This window comes from Salmo salar, chromosome ssa08 (genome assembly GCF_905237065.1).
Source record: "Salmo salar chromosome ssa08, Ssal_v3.1, whole genome shotgun sequence".
Lineage (NCBI taxonomy): Eukaryota > Metazoa > Chordata > Actinopteri > Salmoniformes > Salmonidae > Salmo > Salmo salar.
Genome location: NC_059449.1, coordinates 20,989,661 through 21,011,513, shown reverse-complemented (window position 1 = coordinate 21,011,513; position 21,853 = coordinate 20,989,661). Strand labels below are relative to the sequence as shown.

Sequence of the window (21,853 nt, the reverse complement as noted above, 5' to 3'; positions counted from 1 at the left end):
TGGGGGGGGGGGGTCATAAACCTTACCCACAGGCCAACGTCATGACACCACCATGATAATCAAAATGATCTTAAACTCCCTCATCTTCATGTTATTTGTCCCCTCCCTCTCCCCTTCCCCCGGCCCTGGACGTTTCAGAACCCTGAGAACTGAGAGGCAGCAAAATAACATGAAGGAAATGAAGAACAGAATTTTACCCAAAGCCACGAAATATATAACATTTAGGCTCTTTGCCAGCATAAAAGTAAGACAGAACCCGATCACAACCAACCAGACTATCCCAGAACATGCCACTTTGTATCTGAGGAGTTTGTACTTCAGGAAGACAACAGGGTGGACCACCGCCAGGTAGTGTTCAAAACATATACAGCACTGGAACAGGGTCCGACCAAAGATGAGAAAACCACCACAGAATGTTAATAGAGCTGTGAGAGGGGGGACAGGGAGGTGTATATGGACAAAGAAGAAGACAGAACACAGGCAGTAGAGGATCTCAGATACGGCCAGGTTGAGAGCGAAGAACTCTGAGGCCATCGTTTCTCCCGCTCCGTCACTATCAGCCACGTAGACATTGGTGGGGAGACTGAGGATGAGATTGACTGCATAGCAGGCAGTGCCGATAGAGGAATCGGTTTCCGCATAGCCAGAGAGGACAGAGGAATGGTTGGAAGAGTTCATCCCTTTTATTTTTACCAAGATCAGTTTGGAAGTACCAGCTTGATGTCCCAAGGATCACTTTGAAATTTTGAAATCGGACAGTGTGGTTAGATTAACGAGAGTCTTGTCTTTAAAATGGTGTAAAATAGTCATATGTTTGAGAAATTGAAGTAATAGCATTTCTAAGGTATTTGAATAACGCGCCACGGGATTCAACTGGCTGTTGAGTAGGTCCCGCCGACCCTAGAGAGGTTAATCTAACCACACTGTCCGATTTCAAAAAGGCTTTACAACGAAAGCAAAACATTAGATTATGTCAGCAGAGTACCCAGCCAGAAATAATCAGACACCCATTTTTCAAGCTAGCATATAATGTCACAAAAACCAAAACCACAGCTAAATGCAGCACTAACCTTTGATGATCTTCATCAGATGACACTCCTAGGACATTATGTTATACAATACATGCATGTTTTGTTCAATCAAGTTCATATTTATATCAAAAACCAGCTTTTTACATTAGCATGTGACTAGCATGTGACTAGCATTCCCACCGAACACTTCCGGTGAATTTACTTAATTACTCACGATAAACGTTCACAAAAAACATAACAATTATTTTAAGAATTATAGATACAGAACTCCTTTATGCAATCGCGGTGTCCGATTTTAAAATAGCTTTTCGGTGAAAGCACATTTTGCAATATTCTGAGTAGATAGCCCGGCCATCACAGGCTAGCTATTTTGACACCCACCAAGTTTGGTACTCACCAAACTCAGATTTACTATAAGAAAAATTGGATTACCTTTGCTGTTCTTCGTCAGAATGCACTCCCAGGACTTCTACTTCAACAACAAATGTTGGTTTGGTTCCAAATAATCCATAGTTATATCCAAATAGCGGCGTTTTGTTTGTGCGTTCAAGACACTATCCAAAGGGTGACGCGCCGGCGCATATCGTGACAAAAAATTTCAAAATATTCCATTACCGTACTTCGAAGCATGTCAAACGCTGTTTAAAATCAATTTTTATGCGATTTTTCTCATAAAATAGTGATAATATTCCGACCGAGAGAAGTTGTTTTCATTCAAAGACTCAAAGAAGAAAATGGACTCTTCACATGCACGCGCGCACCCATCTCATTGTTCTCATATGGACCACTTACCAAATGCGCTACTGTTTTTCAGCCAGTAACTACAGAGTCATCATTCAACGTTCTGGCACCTTCTGAGAGCCTATGGGAGCCTTAGAAAGTGTCACGTTACAGCAGAGATCCTCTGTTTTGGATAGAGATGACAAAGAAGGCCAAGAAATGGTCAGAGAGGGCACTTCCTGTTTAGAATCTTCTCAGGTTTTGGCCTGCCATATGAGTTCTGTTATACTCACAGACACCATTCAAACAGTTTTAGAAACTTTAGGGTGTTTTCTATCCAAATCAAACAATTATATGCATATTCTAGTTACTGGGCAGGAGTAGTAACCAGATTAAATCGGGTACGTTTTTTATCCGGCCGTGCAAATACTGCCCCCTATCCCCAACAGGTTAACATAAATAATCGATAATATTCCAACCGGACAATAGCGTATTCATTACAGAAGAAAAATACAAATGCTAGCCATGCGTGAATGCGCATGAACTAACTACATGACCTCAGCTAGTCCACTGCTTGAACCAGCTGTTATTCGGTCAAAATTCACCATAGAAGACTCAATCAACTTTGTAAAGACTGTTGACATCTAGTGGAAGCCTTAGGAAGTGCCAATTGACCCCACAGACACTGTAGTTTCAATAGAAAATGGTCTGAAAGACTACAAGTCTCAGATTTCCCACTTCCTGGTTGGATTTTTCTCAGGTTTTTGCCTGCCATATGAGTTCTGTTATACTCACAGACATCATTCAAACAGTTTTCTATCCAAATCTACTAATAATATGCATATCCTAGTTTCTGGGCCCGAGTAGTAGGCCGTTTAATTTGGGTACATTTTTCATCCGGCCGTGAAAATACTGCCCCCTATACCTTAACAGGTTTTAAGTGACAGCACCTATAGAGGGCTTGCAGTTGTGTCACAATTCACCGAGCAAACGCACCAAACTTTGGGAAGATTTCCCATTATTTCGTTTTTCTAAGAACCCAGAAAAATGAGGCAGTGGGGAAACCTATTCAAGTAAGTAAATATACTTTGAAAATGATAACCTATGTAGCTATTATTAGCTAGCTTGCTTGCTACATGAACTTTTTGTGAAGGCTAACTCAAATGAGCTGGGAGGTGCCACTGTAATAATGAAGATGGTTTGCATAAGACTACCACAAAAACTACATTGTCTATACTAAATGTGTTTCAAATGTAAAATACATTAAAAAAAGAGTTGGGCTATAAGCAATGCATTGTATTCAGTGGGTCAAGACAAAGCAGAGATGACACAAAGTACTTTTCATTCATTTCACCCATAAAACAATATAGACTTATTAAATGACAGTATGTTTACAATATAAACAATATTCTTTTGCATGTTGCTGAACAAAAATATGCACGCAACCTGTAAAGTGTTGGTGCCATGTCTCATGAGCTGAAATGAAATGAAACATCCCTTCAATTTTCCAGAAACACAAAAAGCGTTTTCTCTCAAATTTGTGCACAAATGTGTTTATATCCCTGTTAGTGAGCATTATCTATTTGCCAAGATAATCCATCTACCTGACATGTTTGGCATATCAGGAAGCTGATGAAACAGCACAATCATTACACAGGTGAACCTTGTGCTGGGGACAATAAAAGGCCATTCTAAAATGTGCAGTTTTGTCACGCAACACAATGCCACAGATGTCTCAAGTTTTGAGGGAGCTTGAAATCAAGCCAGAGAATTGAATGTTAATTTCTCTAATGTAAGCCGCCTCCAACGTTATTTTAGAGAATTTGGCAGTACGTCCAACCGGCCTCACAACCGCAGACCACGTGTATGGCGTTGTGTGGGCGAGTGGTTTGCTGATGTCAACATTGTGAACAGAGTGCTCCATGGTGACGGTGGGGTTATGGTATGGGCAGGCATAAACTACAGACAGTGAACACAACTGCATTTTAGCGATGGCCATTTGAATGCACAGATACAGTGACAAGATCCTGAGGCCCAATGTAGTGCCATTCATCCGCTGCAATCACCTCATGTTTCAGCATGATATTGCACGGCCAAATGTCACAAGGATCTGTAAACAAATCCTGGAAGCTGAAAATGTAAAATATTTTAAATTGTTGCTTATTTTTGTTCAGTATATTTTTAAATGGGGCTTTTTTTCATGACAAGGTGAAGGTGCTCTCTATTGAAATGGCACAACAGAATCATGCAGATGGACCAAACCATCTTGTATAACTGAGGGGTGTCTCCTTTCAAATCTGGAACAAGACAAAGTAGTAGAAGTAGAAGCTGATGTTGCTGCAGCATTGCTCATCTTCACAGTGGGAATACAGTCGTCATGGGTGTCTTGATAGAGGTCAGCTGGCAAACCTACAGTACATAAACAAATGAAAAGCACACCTGACGTTAGAATATCACTGCTTCAGGTCACCTATACTGTCAGGGCTCTTAATTGTTGGGCTGGAACAACCAATAGTCAACACAGCAGGTTGTCCTATCCCATTGAGGCCTTTGTCCTATGCTATAATGTCAATACATTGTCATAAACACAGTTGTCAACAAATTATCATTGGGCCAGTGCCACTGTTTTTTTGTGTGACAATAATTACCTCCTCCAGGCTATATGGACATCATATTGTACAATTTATCTTCCCTTTTCATGGTCATGGCTAGAAGGGATTCAACTTTTGTCAAATTAATGTTATATTTGACTTTCGTAGTAGGTTATGAGAATTAACGTAGCAGGTTGAGAATTAGGTTAAGGTTATGAAAAGGGTATGAGGGGTTAGCTATAATACAAATAAATACTTTTGATAACATGGTTGCATTCAAGACAAGGTTGTTTTTACTGCTCTATTGTCAGTCAGCAGAGTAGGCCTAGGCTACAATCTTATTAAAACATTCTGTTAAGGTATCAAAATGTAATTAATCAAATGTTATTTGTCACATGCACAGAATACAACAGGTGTCGACCTTACCGTGAAATGCTTACTTACAAGCCCTTAACCAACCATGCCGTTCAGGAAATAGAGTTAGTAAATATTTTATTAAATAAACTAAAGTAATTTTTTTTTTATAAAATCTAATCCATCTGTAACTGTACTGTAACACAAGAAATGTACATAATAACGAGGCTATATACAGGGGGGGGGGGGCAGTGGTATAGGTTAATCAAGGTAATTTGTAAAGTGAATGCATAGACAATGAGCAGTAGCATAAAAACTAAATGTGGGGGTTAAATGTAAATAGTCCGGGTGGCCATTAGATTAGTTTAGTTGTTCAGCAGTTTTATGGCTTGGGGGTAGAAGCTGTTAAGGAGACTTTTAGTCCTATACTTAGCGCTCCAGTACCGCTTGCCATGCGGTAGCAGAGAGAATAGTTTCTGACTTGGTTGACTGGAGTCTTTGACAATTGTTTGTGCCTTCCTCTGACATCACCTAATATATAGGTCCTGGATGGCAGGAAGCTTGGTGCCAGTGATGTACTGGTCTGTTTGATCACTATCATACAATGCAACCTGTCAGGATGTTCTTGATGGTGCAGCTGTAGAACTTTTTGTGGATCTGGGGACCCATGCCAAATCTTTAGTCCCCTGATGTGGAAGAGGTGCTGTCGTTCCCTCTTTACAACAGTCTTGGTGTGTATGGACCATGTTCGTTGTTGGTGATGTGGACACCAAGGAACTTGAAACTCTCAACCTGCTCCACTTCAGACCCGTCGGTGTTAATGGGGGCCTGTTCGTCCCTCCTTTTCTTATAGTCCACTATCAGCTCCTTTGTCTTGCTCACATTGAGAGATTGTCCTGACACCACTGCCAGTTCTCTGACCTCCTCCCTATTGGCTGTCTCATCGATGTCAGATAAATACAAAACATGTATTGTTTGTTTTAATGCATTTATAGTGACATAATTCTCTTTTACAGAAATCAACTGTTGCAGTGAAGTAGTGAGTCATTGGAATGTATAGATTTGAAATAGCTACTGTATATAAAAGAGCACGATAAATTTAACTAAAGCCAAGTCTAATATATTTCCATGTTAACAGGAGGTTAGCCGTTTTAGCACAGTGGCTAGCTGTGCTATTGCTGGGGGAAGCTAATGGTCCATGCATGAGTTGAACATGGAAATCAGTACATTTCTCTTGGTGCGCATGGACATCCAGGGGAAACCACACTGCTGAACTAACAGTATTCAAAATCAGGATGCTGCATAAGTAGATAGACAGGTTTGCCCTGGAGGGATGAATACAGTTGTATTGAATAAGGGTAAAAGATTACTCTGGTAAACATGTCTTCAAAGGATGGTTTCAATTACAAAACAGACACAGTGATTGAATAAAACACTTTATTTTCATTGTACACTGGTTTCTACTTTAATTTTTCGCTATTGAATCACTTATCTTCTATATCATGGGGAAATAACTAACTAAATGAAACAGTTATAGTTGTGAGTGTGAGAGGGAGAGATTGGACCCACGGGGAAGAAAAACAAAAACAAGAAGTGGGAAAAGAGTTAAGACAGGAATGAATCAGTCAGTCAGTGGTTGGGTCACAGATAGTCAATATTTAACGCTTCATCTCATCATGGAGAGTCAGTCTTTCTTCACTCTCCACTTCTCCAGGGACTTCTGTAGAAGAATAAAAAGACAATCATGAGTATCTTTGTTACTAGATAATGTTGATTCATATGCGGAACATAAGGGTTCCACGAGAGAGAGCCACTGCTGCCAAACTTAAGCCTGTCTGGGGATGGTTTCCATGACCAGACACATTCCTTCACCTCATTCCCCACTCCTGAGTATCAATGTATTAATAATCAAACACGTAACACCTGGACAATAAAAACAATATTTTTTAAAGTTTTTTTTTTGAAGTTTCAATTCAGGAAGCAAAATGAAATTCAAAATTTGTTTTGCCAACTGAATTTACTCAATGGAATTGACCCCATCCCCGATTGTCAAAATGTTCTTTCTGATTGGAGGTTGACTTTCAGTTGTGGCTGATTGGTTGTTTTTGGTTCTCACCTCCAGGTTCTGATGGTGTTTGAGGGTCTTGCAGTGGTTCTTCTCGGCCTCGTCAGTTCCGCTGTAGAACTTAGAACACACCTTGCAGAAGAAGCCTGACTTGGGGACCAGAAACTCCATTCCTGATAGTGACCAAACAGACCAGAAACAAAACCAGATTTAAAACATACAACTGATGTGATTATACGATGGGGCCTAGGTAAACACACACACCTAGCACAAAGACAGTATTCTGATAATAGATACGCTTGACTAGTTTATCATTAGAACTACCCTAATCAATTTCAACAATTAGTTAACTGTCAAAAGCAACATCATTTGAGTCTCACCGACAGGGCAGTCAGGGTTGAAAGGGGGGATGATGTAGTCTTTATAAAAGAGGGGTTCCATCTTCATCTTCCTCCTCGCTGTCTCCTCCTCTCTCTCCTCCTGAGATGTCCTCCTTCGCTTAGACTCCACTGAGAGATGAAAGAGAAGATGGAGGAAGGAGCAGGGTCATCACTGAGACTTTAGCATTGTTTGTTTTAACTGTTCTGCTTGTTGGTTGTGTGGGTTTTCCTAGACCTGACAAATCACCAGAATGTCCTTACAAGGAAGGAAAACATTTTTTGTTGTTGTTGTGAAAAGTCTTTAAAACATGAAATCACAAAAATAAAAATCACTGACACCTTAGAAACAATCCAACTAATGTGGTTTCAGGCTGTCAATCAACCATCTTTTTCTACTTCTCAAAGAACCCATCTTTTTATGCCATCATGCCATGACGAGGAGTGGCATAACAACACAAAACAGACTGGTAACCAGGTTAAAATGCACTTGCCTCCACCATTGATTTGGCTGAGTTCACCTCTAACACATTTTATAATCTAGCTGTATAGTGGTTACCATAGCTACCATTGATCTACATACTAGGACTGTAACAGTTCACCAAACCCACGGTTAGGTACGTATTGCAGTGTTTGGGGGGGTCACGGTTCAGTTTCAGTACAGCAGGAAAATGAAATGCCAACCGTTACTGTTAACTTTATTTAATAAAAATAGTGTTGGTATCCCAGATTCCATTTATGTTCATTATGTGAATGCCAGAGATGCCAGTGTTGAGGATATATTGGCACGGGTGTTGTTAGGCCCGTGTCAAACACCAGCTTTGTGTGTATTATAACCTTTATAAAACGGGTTACCAACATATTCAAATAATGATTTACATATTTTAATTGTTATTTTGATGAATGTATTCATACTAATTTTCATCCTTCCACAAGATATAGTTCCAACACCAATCTAGGGTTGCTACCAAAGCCGGCTGGTCGTTCGTTCTATTGGTTCGGGTTCCAGAGAAGTGACCCAGTCGTTCAGTTGTTTTGTTCTGTATCTATGGACACAATCCAGTTGTTTGCTCTAAATGTTCCATTGCCATACCTGCTGGCAACGTTCTTAGCCGTAGTTGGCTAGCTAGCAAGGGATAACTTACAGCCACGTCAAAAAGTGCAACCAGAAAAACAGCTGCAGTAAGTAGCCGCATTTGAATAAACTGATTTCTAGTGACATTTATTTAGATATATTGGTAACAATGAGCTAATGAGGCGCAATTTCGCCTGGGATCGAAAATATGTTCACTCTTCAGGACACTGTTGTTCAGGGGAGCTAGCTAACAACACAGCTAACACAATCACTTCAAACTGAAGCTGGAAAGATTGCAAACTAGCTGCATTTTGTTTCATTTGACCTTTTCTCAAATTACATTTCTGTATATAAACTAAGCAAAAAAAAGAAACGTCCTCTCACTGTCAACTGCATTTATTTTCAGCAAACTTAACATGTGTAAATATTTGTATGAACATAAGACTAAACTGAGACAAACTGAACAAGTTCCACAGACATGTGACTAACAGAAATGGAAGTGTCCCTGAACCAAAAAAAGGGAGGGGGGGTCAAAATCAAAAGTCAGTAAGTTTCTGGTGTGGCCACCAGCTGCATTAAGTACTGCAGTGCATCTCCTCCTCATGGACTGAACCAGATTTGCCAGTTCTTGCTGTGAGATGTTTCTCCACTCTTCCATCAAGGCACTTGCAAGTTCCCGGACATTTCTGGGGGGGGTTCTAGACCTCACACTCCAATCCAACAGGTCCCAGACGTGCTCAATGGGATTGAGATCTGGGCACTTCGCTGGCCATGGCAGAACACTGACATTCCTGTCTTGCAGGAAGTCACGCACAGAACGAGCAGTATGGCTGGTGGCATTGTCATTACATTTACATTTACATTTTAGTCATTTAGCAGACGCTCTTATCCAGAGCGACTTACAGTAGTGAATGCATACATTTCATACATTTTTTTTCTGTGCTGGCCCCCCGTGGGAAACGAACCCACAACCCTGGTGTTGCAAACACCATGCTCTACCAACTGAGCTACAGGGAAGGCTACCCTCATTCTGGAGGGTCATGTCAGGATGAGCCTGCAGTAAGGGTACCACATGAGGGAGGAGGATGTTCTTCCCTGTAGCGCACAGCGTTGAGATTGCCTGCAATGACAACAAGCTCAGTCCGATAATGCTGTGACACACCACCCCAGACCATGACGGACCCTCCAACTCAATCCCGCTCCAGAGTACAGGCCTCGGTGTAAGGCTCATTCCTTCGACGATAAATGCAAATCCTACCATCATCCCCGGTTAGACAAAACCGCGACTCGTCAGTAAAGAGCACTTTTTGTCAGTCCTGTCTGGTCCAGCGACGGTGGATTTGTGCCCATAGGCGACGTTGTTGCCGGTGATGTCTGGTGAGGAGCTGCCTTACGACAGGCCTGCAAGCCCTCAGTCCAGCCTCTCTCAGCCTATTGTGGAGAGTCTGAGCACTGATGGAGGGATTGTGTGTTCCTGGTGTAACTCGGGCAGTTGTTGTTTCCATCCTGTACCTGTCCCACAGGTGTGATGTTTTTATTTTTTTGCTCTTTTGCACACCAGTATTTCTACTTGCACAACTATCACTCGTGTTAATTTGCTAAATTGTAATTACTTCGCTACTATGGCCCATTTATTTCCTTACCTCCTTACTCCATTTGCACACAGTGTATATAGATTTTTCTATTGTGTTATTGACTGTACTTTTGTTTATCCCATGTGTAACTCTGTTTTTTGTCGCACTGCTTTGCTTGTTCTTGGCCAGGTCGCAGTTGTAAATGAGAACTTGTTCTCAACTGGCCTACCTGGTTAAATAAAGGTTAAATAAAAAAAATGGTAATGTTCGGATGTACCGATCCTGTGCAGGTGTTGTTACACATTATTGGTGTCCTTTAGTAGTGGTTTCTTTGCTTTGAACTTATCCTCTGCAGCAAAGGTAACTTTGGGTCTTCCTTTCCTGTGGGGGTCTTCCTTTCCTGTGGCGGTCCATATGAGAGCAAGTTTCATCATAGCGCTTGATGGTTTTTGCGACTGCATTTGAAGAAACTTTCAAAGTTGTTGACCATTATCTGGATTGACTGACCTTCAGGTCTTAAAGTAATGACGCACTTCGTTTCACTTTGCTTATTTGAGCTGTTCTTTCCATAATATGGACTTGGTCTTTTACCAAATAGGGCTATCTTCTGTATACCACCTGTCATGAATGGCATGTTCGGGTCAGATTACTGTGGACCATAATCCCACAGAGATATCTCTCACACCCATCAGTGGGGAAAGAGATGGAGAGGTATGGAGGTGGGGGATTTATGACACCTCCTGCCCATTGTAACTCTTAAAGCAGCAGACAAAATCCCTTTGTCCTCTCAGTATGGAGGAATGGAATGTATGATGGGCCTATGGAGAACCTACCTCAGAACAGTAACATGCAATAAATGGACAATATGTTTCATCAGACAAAATGGTAGTAATGACGACAGATGAAATATTAAAATGTTGTTTTTGTTATTAAAAGTTAAATGACGACGTTATAATGAAAACGTTATAACTAGAAGAGTTTTCACAACATGTACTTGATATTTACTGTACGTTGTGTGGAAAATGTCCAGATCAAAGAGAATGTTTTTTTTTGGTTTTTTAAGATGAAATGTGAAGTTAGTTGTCTAAATTGGATCTGAGTAAAATCCAGACCTTGCCTCGTAACTAGTTACACCCAGAGAACTTGCCCTACAGGCTGAAAGGCCCACTTCTGACCCGAGGGTATAAAACATGTGAGTTAAGAAACAACATTATAACATAACGAGCTGCAGCCAAGGACCGAATTAGTTGTAAACCCAAAATGCAACACGAGGTTGAAGAAGACAAAGGAACCTTTTAACAATCTATGCTACGGATGAGTAGCTGTGTCTAACAGGGTGAATTCAAGCTGGACCACACGGTTATTCTCGCCAAGGAACCATGTGTCTACACTGCTTTCATTCTCACGCTGGAACCCCCTATATGGCTGATTAGCCGTCCTCAGAAGACCCCACTTTCAGAAAAAGGGTGTGGAAACAGACCACTAAGAGAAAGGACACAGACGTTGTATGGACAATCAGAGGGTCACACCCGGTAACAACAGAAGTTTCGCCATCAGAAGAGAAGGAGGAACTCGGTCCACGAGGAGACACCCCATCAGAGACCTTTGACACGTAATTACATCATTATATTCTGACCCATAAGAGCGGCAGTTCGGGGCAAGGTTAGGGTTAAAATAAGCATAGTTCACAAATGTACCCAAGTGTGCTTTTCTCTCGTGCACTCTCTTTCTCTTTTGAAATCACAATTTTCGTGTAACACGCAAGTGTTGGCACACTAGGGAACTGTTTCATTGTACTATGTTCTAATCAATAGCCTAGACTGCATCTTATATTATAATTTTAACTTGTTATTTACTAATCAACTCAATTGGTGTGCTACAGACCTTTTAGTGAGACTCGGGTTTGTGCAGATTCACAGATTATGCAACGTTCAGAATGAGACTGTAGAGGAAATTAATTAGCGACTGTTGTAAAAACAATATTCTGATATTCTTTGAGTTAATTTGGGAAATAGAAACTCAAAGCCAAAACTTTCCCATGGTGCCCCAGGTTAATAATTACCTGACTCATTAAATCACGTAATTACAAATGGTTAATAATTCGATGAACAGCAGTCGTCACATTAATCAATACAAAGTTACAACACACACCTACCATGTCACAACACAACTGACTCAAACGCATTAAGGAAACACATTCTACAAATTAACTTTTAACAAGGCACACCTGTTAATTGAAATGGATTCCAGGTGAAAACCTCGTGAAGCTGGTTGAGAGAATGCCAAGAGTGTGCAAAGCTGTCATCAAGGGAAAGTGTGGCTACTTTGAAGAATCTCAAACATATTTTGATTTGTTTAACACTTTCTTGGGTACTACATGATTCTATATGTGTTATTTAATTGTTTTGATGACTTCACTAATATTCTACAATGTAGAAAATAATACAAATAAAGAAAAACCCTGGAATAAGTAGGTGTGTAAACTTTTGACTGGTACTGTATATACACATACAGATGTCTTATTTATCTACTCATTCGGGTTCACAGTGCGGACCGAACTGAGGTCTCCATACCGAACGGTTCAGTACTAATGCTTGTACCATTACACCCCTATTACATAGGGTTGGTTATCTGACCTCACCACTACCACTCCTCTACAATGACCACAACCACTAATCTATGTAAACCAGGATGCCATTCTTTGACCACTTAACAAAATGCAGGTGGCCAGCTCAACCACTACTATGCATTCAGTGGCTGGCTACCATTTCTCAAAACATCATTCTACCTGTAGTCTTTTTCCTCCTGTGGCAAACCAGAGGGTAGTTACCTCCATTTCAAAACGTTTCGCTACTGAACACAACCCAGTCTCCTCAGACAAATATGTTGCAGATTGACTTAACATAAAGTTTGTTTCTTACCTCTACTGGCCAGTTTCCTACCACATCTTAAATTAAAAAATTTAAAAAAACATTTATACAGGTAAGCACAGCAGAACCGATTTTATTTACAATGACAGGCTTTCACAAGACGAGCATAGCAGTGATATACAGTATGTTTCTTACCCGTCTCAGCAGACCTCTTCCCCCCGTCTTCCTCCACCTGTCCCACCTCGTCCACCGTCAGAAACGTCCCAATGTTGAGATCCTCCACTCGTCCAGCCTCCTTTTCCTCTTCTCCAGCAGGTGCGTCTGTGGGTGTGGCCTCATCGTGACCTTTCACCTTGGACTCCTCAGTGACCTCGTCACAGGTCGTCTTCGGCACAGTGACCACAGGCTGAAGGAGAGTAATGTTAGACAAGATTGGGGTCGTGTTCACACTTTAGAAACACTTAATTTTCTCCTTCCTCGGTTGAAGTAGTCTTCTCACAGATCTGCTCGTTGTAGAATGCTATAGGGTTGAAGCCTTCCTTTTAGGAAAGGGATTACACAAATTAGGAATGTGACTAGACACACTGACCTCTTTGATGATGTAATCCTGACAGTCTGGAACTTTCTCCTCTGTCACCTCCCCAGTTCCCTCTGCAGTCTTCACTGACCCCTCCTCTGTGGTTGCTGGGGACAACCCCTCCTTCTGTTCTCGTTTGTCCAGAGCTTCCTCCTGTACCTTGGCTGTCCTAGGCTCACCCTCCACCTCCATCGGTGTTGTGTCATCTGGTGCCTGCTGCTCCGCCTCAAGGGCTGTGGTCACAGGGTCGTTGACGGTCACCTCCATAACCTCAGTCACCTCTGTGGTAGTCTCGGGGAGAGGACGGGGCACCGCAGCTACTTCCCCCACCTCGTCCACAGTCACAAAGTCCGCCATGTCGAAGGGGATGTGGTTCTCACCTAACTCCTCCTCTTCCTGAAAGAAGACAGGGAACAGTTAACTATAAAACCACTGCTTTCCTCAAAATGGCAAGTCATTCCCCAAAATGTTTGGAAAGTTGATATTGGCATTCTATATTCATGATGGGTATACGACACTCTGGTTCAGTGGAGATTCTCTCTCCATCCATATATGAGTATACCAAACATTAGGATCACCTTCCTAATATTGAGTTTCACCCCCCCACACTCTACAAGGTGTTGAAAGCGTTCCACAGGGACGCTGGCCTGTTGACTCCAACGCTTCCCACAGTTGTGTCAAGTTGGCTGGATGTCCTTTGGGTGGTGGACCATTCTTGATACGCACCGGGAAACTTTGAGTGTGAAAAGAACTGCAACGCTGCTGGGTCTGACACAAACCAGTGCGCCTGGCACCTACTACCACACCCCGTTCAAAGGCACAATTATTTTTTCTTGCTCATTCACCCGCTGAATGGCACAAATACACAATCCATGGCTCAATTGTCTCAAGGCTTGAAAATCATTATTTAACCTGTCTCCTCCCCTTCATCTACATCTACACTGATTGAAGTGAATTTAACAAGTGGCGTCAATAAGGGATCATAGTTTCCACCTGGACAGTCTGTCATGGAAAGTGTTGTTAATGTTTTGTCCTCTCTGTATATAGAGTGAATACCAACACACTAGCCTCTCTCCTACCTGCTGTTTCTCCTCTCCGTTTCCTCTCCTGGACTCAGACCTGGCGCCGCTCTTCCCACTGCGCCGGCTCCCGTCATACCTCATAGAGGACCTGGACCCCGGTGATCCTGATGACCGTTCCCTGTGGGACCACCTCTTCTCTCTCCTTCCTTTCTCCCTCTCCTCCTCTTGGGCCTTCAGCCTCTTCTCCCTCTCCTTCCTCGCGCTCTCCCTCTCCTCCCTTTCCTCCTCACGGGTCTTCCTCTTGGTGACCTGCTCTCTTCCAGGCTCCCTGTCTCCACTGTGGTCTCTTCGGTTTCCAGTGGATGGCTTTTGGCCTGCAGGGGGCGCCTGGTCCTGTTCCTTCCTGGCCTGCTCAGCGCCGGCCCTACTGGAGGACCGGACCCTGCACTCCTCCAGCAGCACCTTCAGGATCTCTGGGGTCACTCTGGGAAGAGCGGGGGCAGCCTGAACATCTGGAGTCTCCTTATCTTTTGGTTGTTTACCTGGAGGATTCTCAGCTGCAGCCTGTTCGGTGGAAACCTTGGTAGAGGATCTGTTCCTGCTCTCCTGTCGTAAGGCCTCTATGATGGCCGCCATCACTTTTGGGGCTGGGGCGGAGGTGGCTGTTGTGGAACTGGAAACTGACATTTTCTCAGTCTCTGGTTTAGCAGCTTGAGGAGCAGAGGTAGCAGCCGAGGAGACTGGTTCTTCAGTTTCTTCGGACTCCGTTGTTGAAATGTCTGCAACTTTCTCTGTGACCTCCTCTCCACCCTGACCTCGAGGTTGGTCTATGTTGGGTTTTGTAGCTTCTCTCTGGTTCACTCCTGCTGGCTGTACGGAAGATGCATTAGGCTCCTTCTCTTGATCCTTACCTCCTAATGCTGGAGATTCCTTTGTGGCTTGAACCTCTCCTTCAACCTTCATCCCTTGATTTCCTGGCTGAACCTCCTGTCCTTCAACCTTAGTATCAACCCCTGTTCCTGACTCCACCTTTAATCCTGACTGAGACAGTGAGTCCTCCTGGCCACCAGGGGGCATAGTAGTCTCTGCAGTCTGGGAGTCATTGTCACCGGTTGAAGCCGTTGAGCCGGCAGCAGAGATGTCGACTTTAGGTAGATCAATCTTGGGATCAGGTTTCCAGGAGAAGGCGAGCTTGTTGTTCTGAACAATGCAGGGAAACTTCTGGAAGCGGTTGAAGACACTCTTGGCCATGTCTGCTGTTCCCATCTCAAAGATGATCTGCATGGGGTAAAGAAAACAGGATTGGATGGATGGTGTGGAATTACTGTAGGCAGGGTAGATGCAAGACACAAACACTTAAACCTCACACAAAAACAAACGTTCCTCACTAAGATGTCCCTCCCCTTGACAGACACTTGAGCACATAAAGACATCCCCGCCACCCCCCAACACACACCCCTCCCCACCCACAGGTCCCTCACCTTGTCCTTGAGTGCCAGAGTCTGTTGGACTGTGCCGAAGCGCTGGACCAGTTTCTGGATCTCTGTTGGGCCGGAGGGCGTGGCCGGGATGTTACTGACAACCAGGAGACGGTTCCAGTCATCATCACCTCCCACCTCCGCCTTCTGCAGGACGTATTGGAATTACAAACAACTTTACTTGTACCAATTACTGGAAGAAGCTCAACTTTCTAAATAGTTGTTAGAAATTGTAAAGGGACTCTGCAATAATATATGCTCTTGGGTGTGATTCATTTCATGATTTAACCTAATGTTTTAACATGCAGGTCGTAATCAGGTGGGATTGTCTGTGTTTTTCTACCTTTGTCTTGGGGTAGCAACAATGCTATTATTAAGAGCCTTTTAGGTTAGCTGAAGAAACAGTAAAATACTCACACTAACAGGATTCCTGGGTCCCATCAATGAATGGAAAAGTGCCACCTGTGGTAATAAAATGGAATGAAAAGTTCTTTATGTCATCACTGAATCAGATCAGTGAAAAATAAGTTGAATGTGCAAAAACATCCTTTTCATAGTGAACATTTATCATCATACCCTGCAGCAACCACCTGGAATTAAGTGAAGAAAACTGCCCAGAACAGAGGACGCTGGAGATGCACAGTTCAGGCCTGTGCTCCACTAGGAGCTAATAGGGATCAGTCAGTCAAGCCACATTATCTTACCGGTCTGTTGAAGTCCACCAGGAGGTTTGGAAGCAGGCTCATGTTCAGAACAGAGTCGTTGATGCAGACAGGCATGTCATTGTAAACTTTCACCATCTCCTGGGCTGACTCCACATCCTGCATGGTGACCAGAGCCTGGGGAGGACCACAAACAGTCAGCAACAGTCTTGGGTATACTGGGTATACAAGATATTGGGTAAACAAGATATATTGTTTAAAAAAAAAAATCGATGTGAAAATCATATGATATTTCCATTATACTGACTATTTTACCCAAAGCATCTGACAGAACATTGACACAATATACAGCAGGTCCTATGTGGGAATCAAATTCCCAAACCTGGTCCTTCAGTACCAATATACATTTTTGAGTAGCCCTGGACAAACACCTGGTTCAACTCATTGAGGGCCTGATGATTAGTTGACAAGTTGAATCAGGTGTGCTTGTCCAGGGTGTACTGTTGGGGTAATGGAGGACCAGCGTTGGGAAACACTGCCCTAAGCCACATAATGCAAATCAATGTGAAAGTGAGTGATGTATTGTGGATAACGTGCCTACCTCACTGGGCTTGGTGATGAGTAGGATCTTGACAGGTTTTCCGAAGGGTTGGGCCAGCTTGGCGATATCAATCTCGGAGCAGCCGCTTTCAGGAAGTCCAGTAATCTTGACCATGCCCCTCTAAAAAAGGTCAAACCACAGGAGACAAAGACCGTCATAATCAAGACGGCGTATTCAGTGAGGTAACAAAAGAAAACGGTCAGAACGTTGTATACAGAGATATTATGAATAAAGCTGAGTCATACAATTTCCTATTCTACCTGTCCTGACGGGGCTAAATCAAGTCTAATCTACATGATAGATTTCTATCTAAACGTTCCATAATGTAGCATCCCCTGCCTGGGCCTATGAGATATCAGTTCAGTTCTGCACCTTGTTTTCCCTCTGCAGTCTTTTGAGTCTCTCGACCTGTCCCGCTCTACAGCCCCTCTTCCTCTTCCTCGTTGGCTTCACCTGCTCCCTGTGTATCTGTTGGGAAACCCATTTAATCTTACAGCTCAGACACCGCTGACTGGCTGGCTGGCTGCCTCCCTGTTTTCTATTGTTTGAAAGTGTTAAAGATGAACTGAAACACTATGCTGGAACACTAAACTTCCCGACACCCAGGACCTATATACTAGGTGGTGTCAGAGGAAGCCCCCCCCCCCCAAATAAATCACCCAAGTCATAGACGGTTCTCTCTGCTACCGCACAGAAAGCAGTAATAAAGTCAAGGAATAAAAGGCTCCTTAACAGCTTCTATCCCCAAGCCACAAGACTGATTAATTGTTCAGCAAATGGCCACCCAGACTATTTACATTGACTGCCCCCCCCCCTTTGTTTTTACACTGCTGCTACTCGCTGTTTATTATCTATTACGTAATTGTCTTTTTAAATATAAAAAAAAAAACTTTTGTTTATTTAGTAAATATTTTCTTAACTCTATTTCTTAAAGCATTGTTGGTTAACCTGTTGGGTCTAGGGGGCAGCATTTGCACGTCTGGATAAAAAAAATGTACCCGATTTAATCTGGTTACTAATCCTACCCAGTAACTAGAATATGCATATACTTATTATATATGGATAGAAAACACTCTAAAGTTTCCAAAACTGTTTGAATGGTGTCTGTGAGTATAACAGAACTCATTTGGCAGGCAAAACCCTGAGACATTTTCTGACAGGAAGTGGATACCTGATGTGTTGTATTGACTTTAAACCTATCCCATTGAAAAACACAGGGGTTTAGGAATATTTTGGCACTTCCTATTGCTTCCACTAGATGTCACCAGCCTTTACAAAGTGTTTTGAGTCTTCTGGAGGGAGATCTGACCGAACAAGAGCCATGGAACGGTGATGTCCCATTAGACACCTGGCGCGCTACTTCATGTTGGGTACCCTCGTTCCAATACGTTATAAAAGACTATGCATTCGTCCACCTTGAATATTATTCATGTTCTGGTTAAAAAGGCCCTAATGATTTATGCTATACAACGTTTGACATGTTTGAACGAACGGAAATATATTTTTTCCCCTCGTTCATGACGAGAAGTCCGGCTGGCTTACATCATGTGCTAACGAGACGGAGATTTTTGGACATAAATGATGAGCTTTTTTGAACAAAACTACATTCGTTATGGACCTGTGATACCTGGAAGTGACATCTGATGAAGAGAATCAAAGGTAATGGATTATTTACATAGTATTTTCGATTTTAGATCTCCCCAACATGACGTCTAGTCTGTATCGCAACGCGTATTTTTCTGGGCACAGTGCTCAGATTATTGCAAAGTGTGATTTCCCAGTAAGGTTATTTTTAAATCTGGCAAGTTGATTGCGTTCAAAAGATGTAAATCTATAATTCTTTAAATGACAATATAATATTTTACCAATGTTTTCTAATTTTAATTATTTAATTTGTGACGCTGACTTGACTGCCGGTTATTGGAGGGAAACGATTTCCTCAACATCAATGCCATAGTAAAACGCTGTTTTTGGATATAAATATCAACTTGATAGAACTAAAAATGCATGCATTGTCTAACATAATGTCCTAGGAGTGTCATCTGATGGAGATTGTAAAAGGTTAGTGTATCATTTTAGCTGGTTTTATGGTTTTGGTGACCTTGTCTTTGACTTGACAAAACATTACACACAACTCTTGTAAATGTACTGTCCTAACATACTCTAAATTTATGCTTTCGCCGTAAAACCTTTTTGAAATCGTAAAACGTGGTTAGATTAAGGAGATGTTTATCTTTCAAATGGTGTAACATAGTTGTATTTTTGAAAAATTTGAATTTTGACATTTATTTGGATTCAAATTTGCCGCTCTTGAAATGCACCTGCTGTTGATGGAGTGCACCACGGGTGGCACGCTAGCGTCCCACCTAGCCCCAAGAGGTTAAGGGCTTGTAAATAAGCATTTCAGAGTAAAATCTACACGTATTTGGCACGTGACAACCGTCAATTGTATTTCTGTAGATGTGATATATAATATTGAAATACTTAATAAAAAAATTGTAATAGACATACTGGCAAATAAGAGACAGAAACAAAAATAAAGCACCTCATTTGAATTCTTCTGCCCAACGCTGGCTTCTGTGGGGGAAAAAAATGTTCAATTTCACAACTCTTATTGATCAGGTCTATCAAACATCATTAGTTGTATATTAATCAAGACATCTAAGGCTGGCACCCTACTTGCTATTTAGTGCAATACTTTTGAGCAGAATACATAGGGCGTTGGTGAAACAAAATGCACTATATAATTTTATGTTTTTTTACCTGGGCCTTTAACAGTCAAGTTGGCCTCGTTCGGGGCTGCAGGTGTCTTGGGAGCACCGATCAGTTCTCTATGGAGAGTAGTGAAATGTGTGAAGAATTGCCTCCGTAATAACACATAAGTGGCAAAGTTCAGGGGTCAAAGATAACCCTAGTATATACAGGTAATGCATAATACTTACCCTTTTATAATGACAGGTATCGAGGAAGTAATCTCCTCCTCGCCATTCTGTAAAACAAAGAAATAAACATTCAATTTGATCAATCATCACCTTTATATTTAATTTTCTCCTCTTTCTGTCATTACTATCTTCCTCACTACAAGGGAAACATGAGCCAATTCTATGATTTACAATCCAGTGGATGAATACCCAGCTGGGAGCTGAGGTGGCTTTGGTACGGTAAGTAGGGCGGGACAAACCTGGTCGGAGACAGAGATGGGGTGTTCCCGTATGTTGAGAGTGAGGCACTCAGCCAGCGCTTTAGCGTCCTGCTCTTTCTGCATGCAAACAGTGGCCTGGAGGAACAGAGACACCGAGAGGGGCAGAGGTTAGAAAGATGGATCCAAAACTAGTGATGGGGGGGTACAGTTACATATCTCAATATTATTTTTGCACTAGTGGGCTGTACCTGCACCAGTATTCTTGCTTCATAGCTTGTTTTCCATCTTTTATTGCCATTTTTTATTTCACTTAATTCCATGACAGATCAAAACTTGTTTTATCATGGCTCTCTCTTGTACCTTTGCAACAGACATACCGTGAGCATTATGTTGGAACATTGAATCGCAATACATATCGTGAGGTCCCTGGCACAAGAGCATTAGTGAGGTCAGGAACTGATGTTGGACGATTAGGCCTGGCTCAACAGGGGGCGTTCCAATTCATACCAAAGGTGTTCGATAGGGTTAAGGTCAGGTCTCTGTGCAGGCCAGTCAAGTTCTTCGAAACCGATCTTGACAAACCATTTCTGTATGGACCTTGCTTTGTGCACGGGGGCATTGTAATGCTGAAACAGTAAAGGTCCTTCCCCAAACTGTTGCCACAAAGTTGGAAACACAGAATAGTCTAGAATGTCATTGTATGCTATAGCGTTAAGATGTCCCTTCACTGGAACTAAGGGGCCTAGCTCGAACCATGAAAAACAGCCCCAGAACATTACACCTCCGCAACCAAATTTTACAGTTGACACCATGCATTGGGGCAGGTAGCGTTCTCCTGGCATCCGCCAAACCCAGACTCATCCGTCAGACTGCCAGATGGTAAAAAGTGATTCATTACTGCAGAGAACGCGTTTTCACTGCTCCAGAGTCCAATGACGGCAAGCTATACACCACCCCAGCCGATTGTTGGCATTGCGCATGGTGTTCTTAGGCTTGTACGTGGCTGTCGGCCATGGAAACCCATTTCATGAAGCTCCCGACGAAGAGTACTTGTACTGACGTTGCTTCTAGAGGCAGTTTGAAAATCAGTAGTGTTTTGCAACCGAGGACAGGCGATTTTTACGCGCAACGTCCTTCAGCACTTGGCGGTGCTGTTCTGTGAGCTTGTGTGGCCTACCACGTCGCGGCTGAGCCGTTGTTGCTCCTAGACGTTTCCACTTCACAATAACAACACTTACAGTTGACCGGGGCTGCTCTAGCAGGGTAGAAATTTGACCAATTGACTTGTTGGAAAGGTGGCATCCTATGACGGTGCCATGTTGGTAGTCACTGAGCTCTTCAGTAAGGCCATTCTACTGACAAGGTTTGTCTATGGAGATTGCATGGCTGTGTGCTCGATTTTATACATTTGTCAGCAACGGGTGTGGCAGCAATAGCCGAATCTACTCATTTGACGTCGTGTCCACATACCTTTGTATATAGTGTATCAGTGTTTCCGCTGCAGTCATTTATATGTAGTGCTGTGCCACGGCAAAATCATTCCCGCCACGACAAAACAATATGGACGATTTCAGGAAGACTTTACCAATATATCTGCCTGGCGCACTTTGAAGATGTTACAACAGTCCACATTTACTTTTTGGAAGCTAACCAGTTAAAAGATCACATCTGGGATAATAGAATAAATGCAAAGGGGCCTACCCCATGCTTCAGC

General features: G+C 42.6%; 1 protein-coding gene across 6 annotated transcripts in view; it reads right to left on the bottom strand.

Annotated features, from left to right (window-relative positions):
- Positions 1–6,119: 6,119 nt before the first annotated feature.
- LOC106610436 (zinc finger protein 638) overlaps positions 6,120–21,853 on the bottom strand; it is a 56,892-nt gene continuing 41,158 nt past the window's right edge. For 5 of the 6 annotated variants that reach the window (XM_014209806.2, XM_014209808.1, XM_045722973.1 and 2 more), the window contains exons 8-22: positions 20,179–20,274; positions 19,940–19,986; positions 19,761–19,828; positions 19,543–19,574; positions 17,370–17,465; positions 16,998–17,117; positions 16,439–16,573; positions 16,152–16,196; positions 15,738–15,881; positions 14,314–15,534; positions 13,247–13,630; positions 12,853–13,063; positions 7,142–7,270; positions 6,813–6,934; positions 6,120–6,416 (exon numbers count right to left, since the gene is read on the bottom strand). In XM_014209806.2, the coding sequence (XP_014065281.1) occupies positions 6,381–6,416; positions 6,813–6,934; positions 7,142–7,270; positions 12,853–13,063; positions 13,247–13,630; positions 14,314–15,534; positions 15,738–15,881; positions 16,152–16,196; positions 16,439–16,573; positions 16,998–17,117; positions 17,370–17,465; positions 19,543–19,574; positions 19,761–19,828; positions 19,940–19,986; positions 20,179–20,274 (2,886 nt within the window). In that variant the 3' untranslated portion in view covers positions 6,120–6,380. The remainder of the gene's footprint in view (positions 6,417–6,812; positions 6,935–7,141; positions 7,271–12,852; positions 13,064–13,246; positions 13,631–14,313; positions 15,535–15,737; positions 15,882–16,151; positions 16,197–16,438; positions 16,574–16,997; positions 17,118–17,369; positions 17,466–19,542; positions 19,575–19,760; positions 19,829–19,939; positions 19,987–20,178; positions 20,275–21,853) is intronic. The other variant, XM_014209807.2, reaches the window with a different exon arrangement.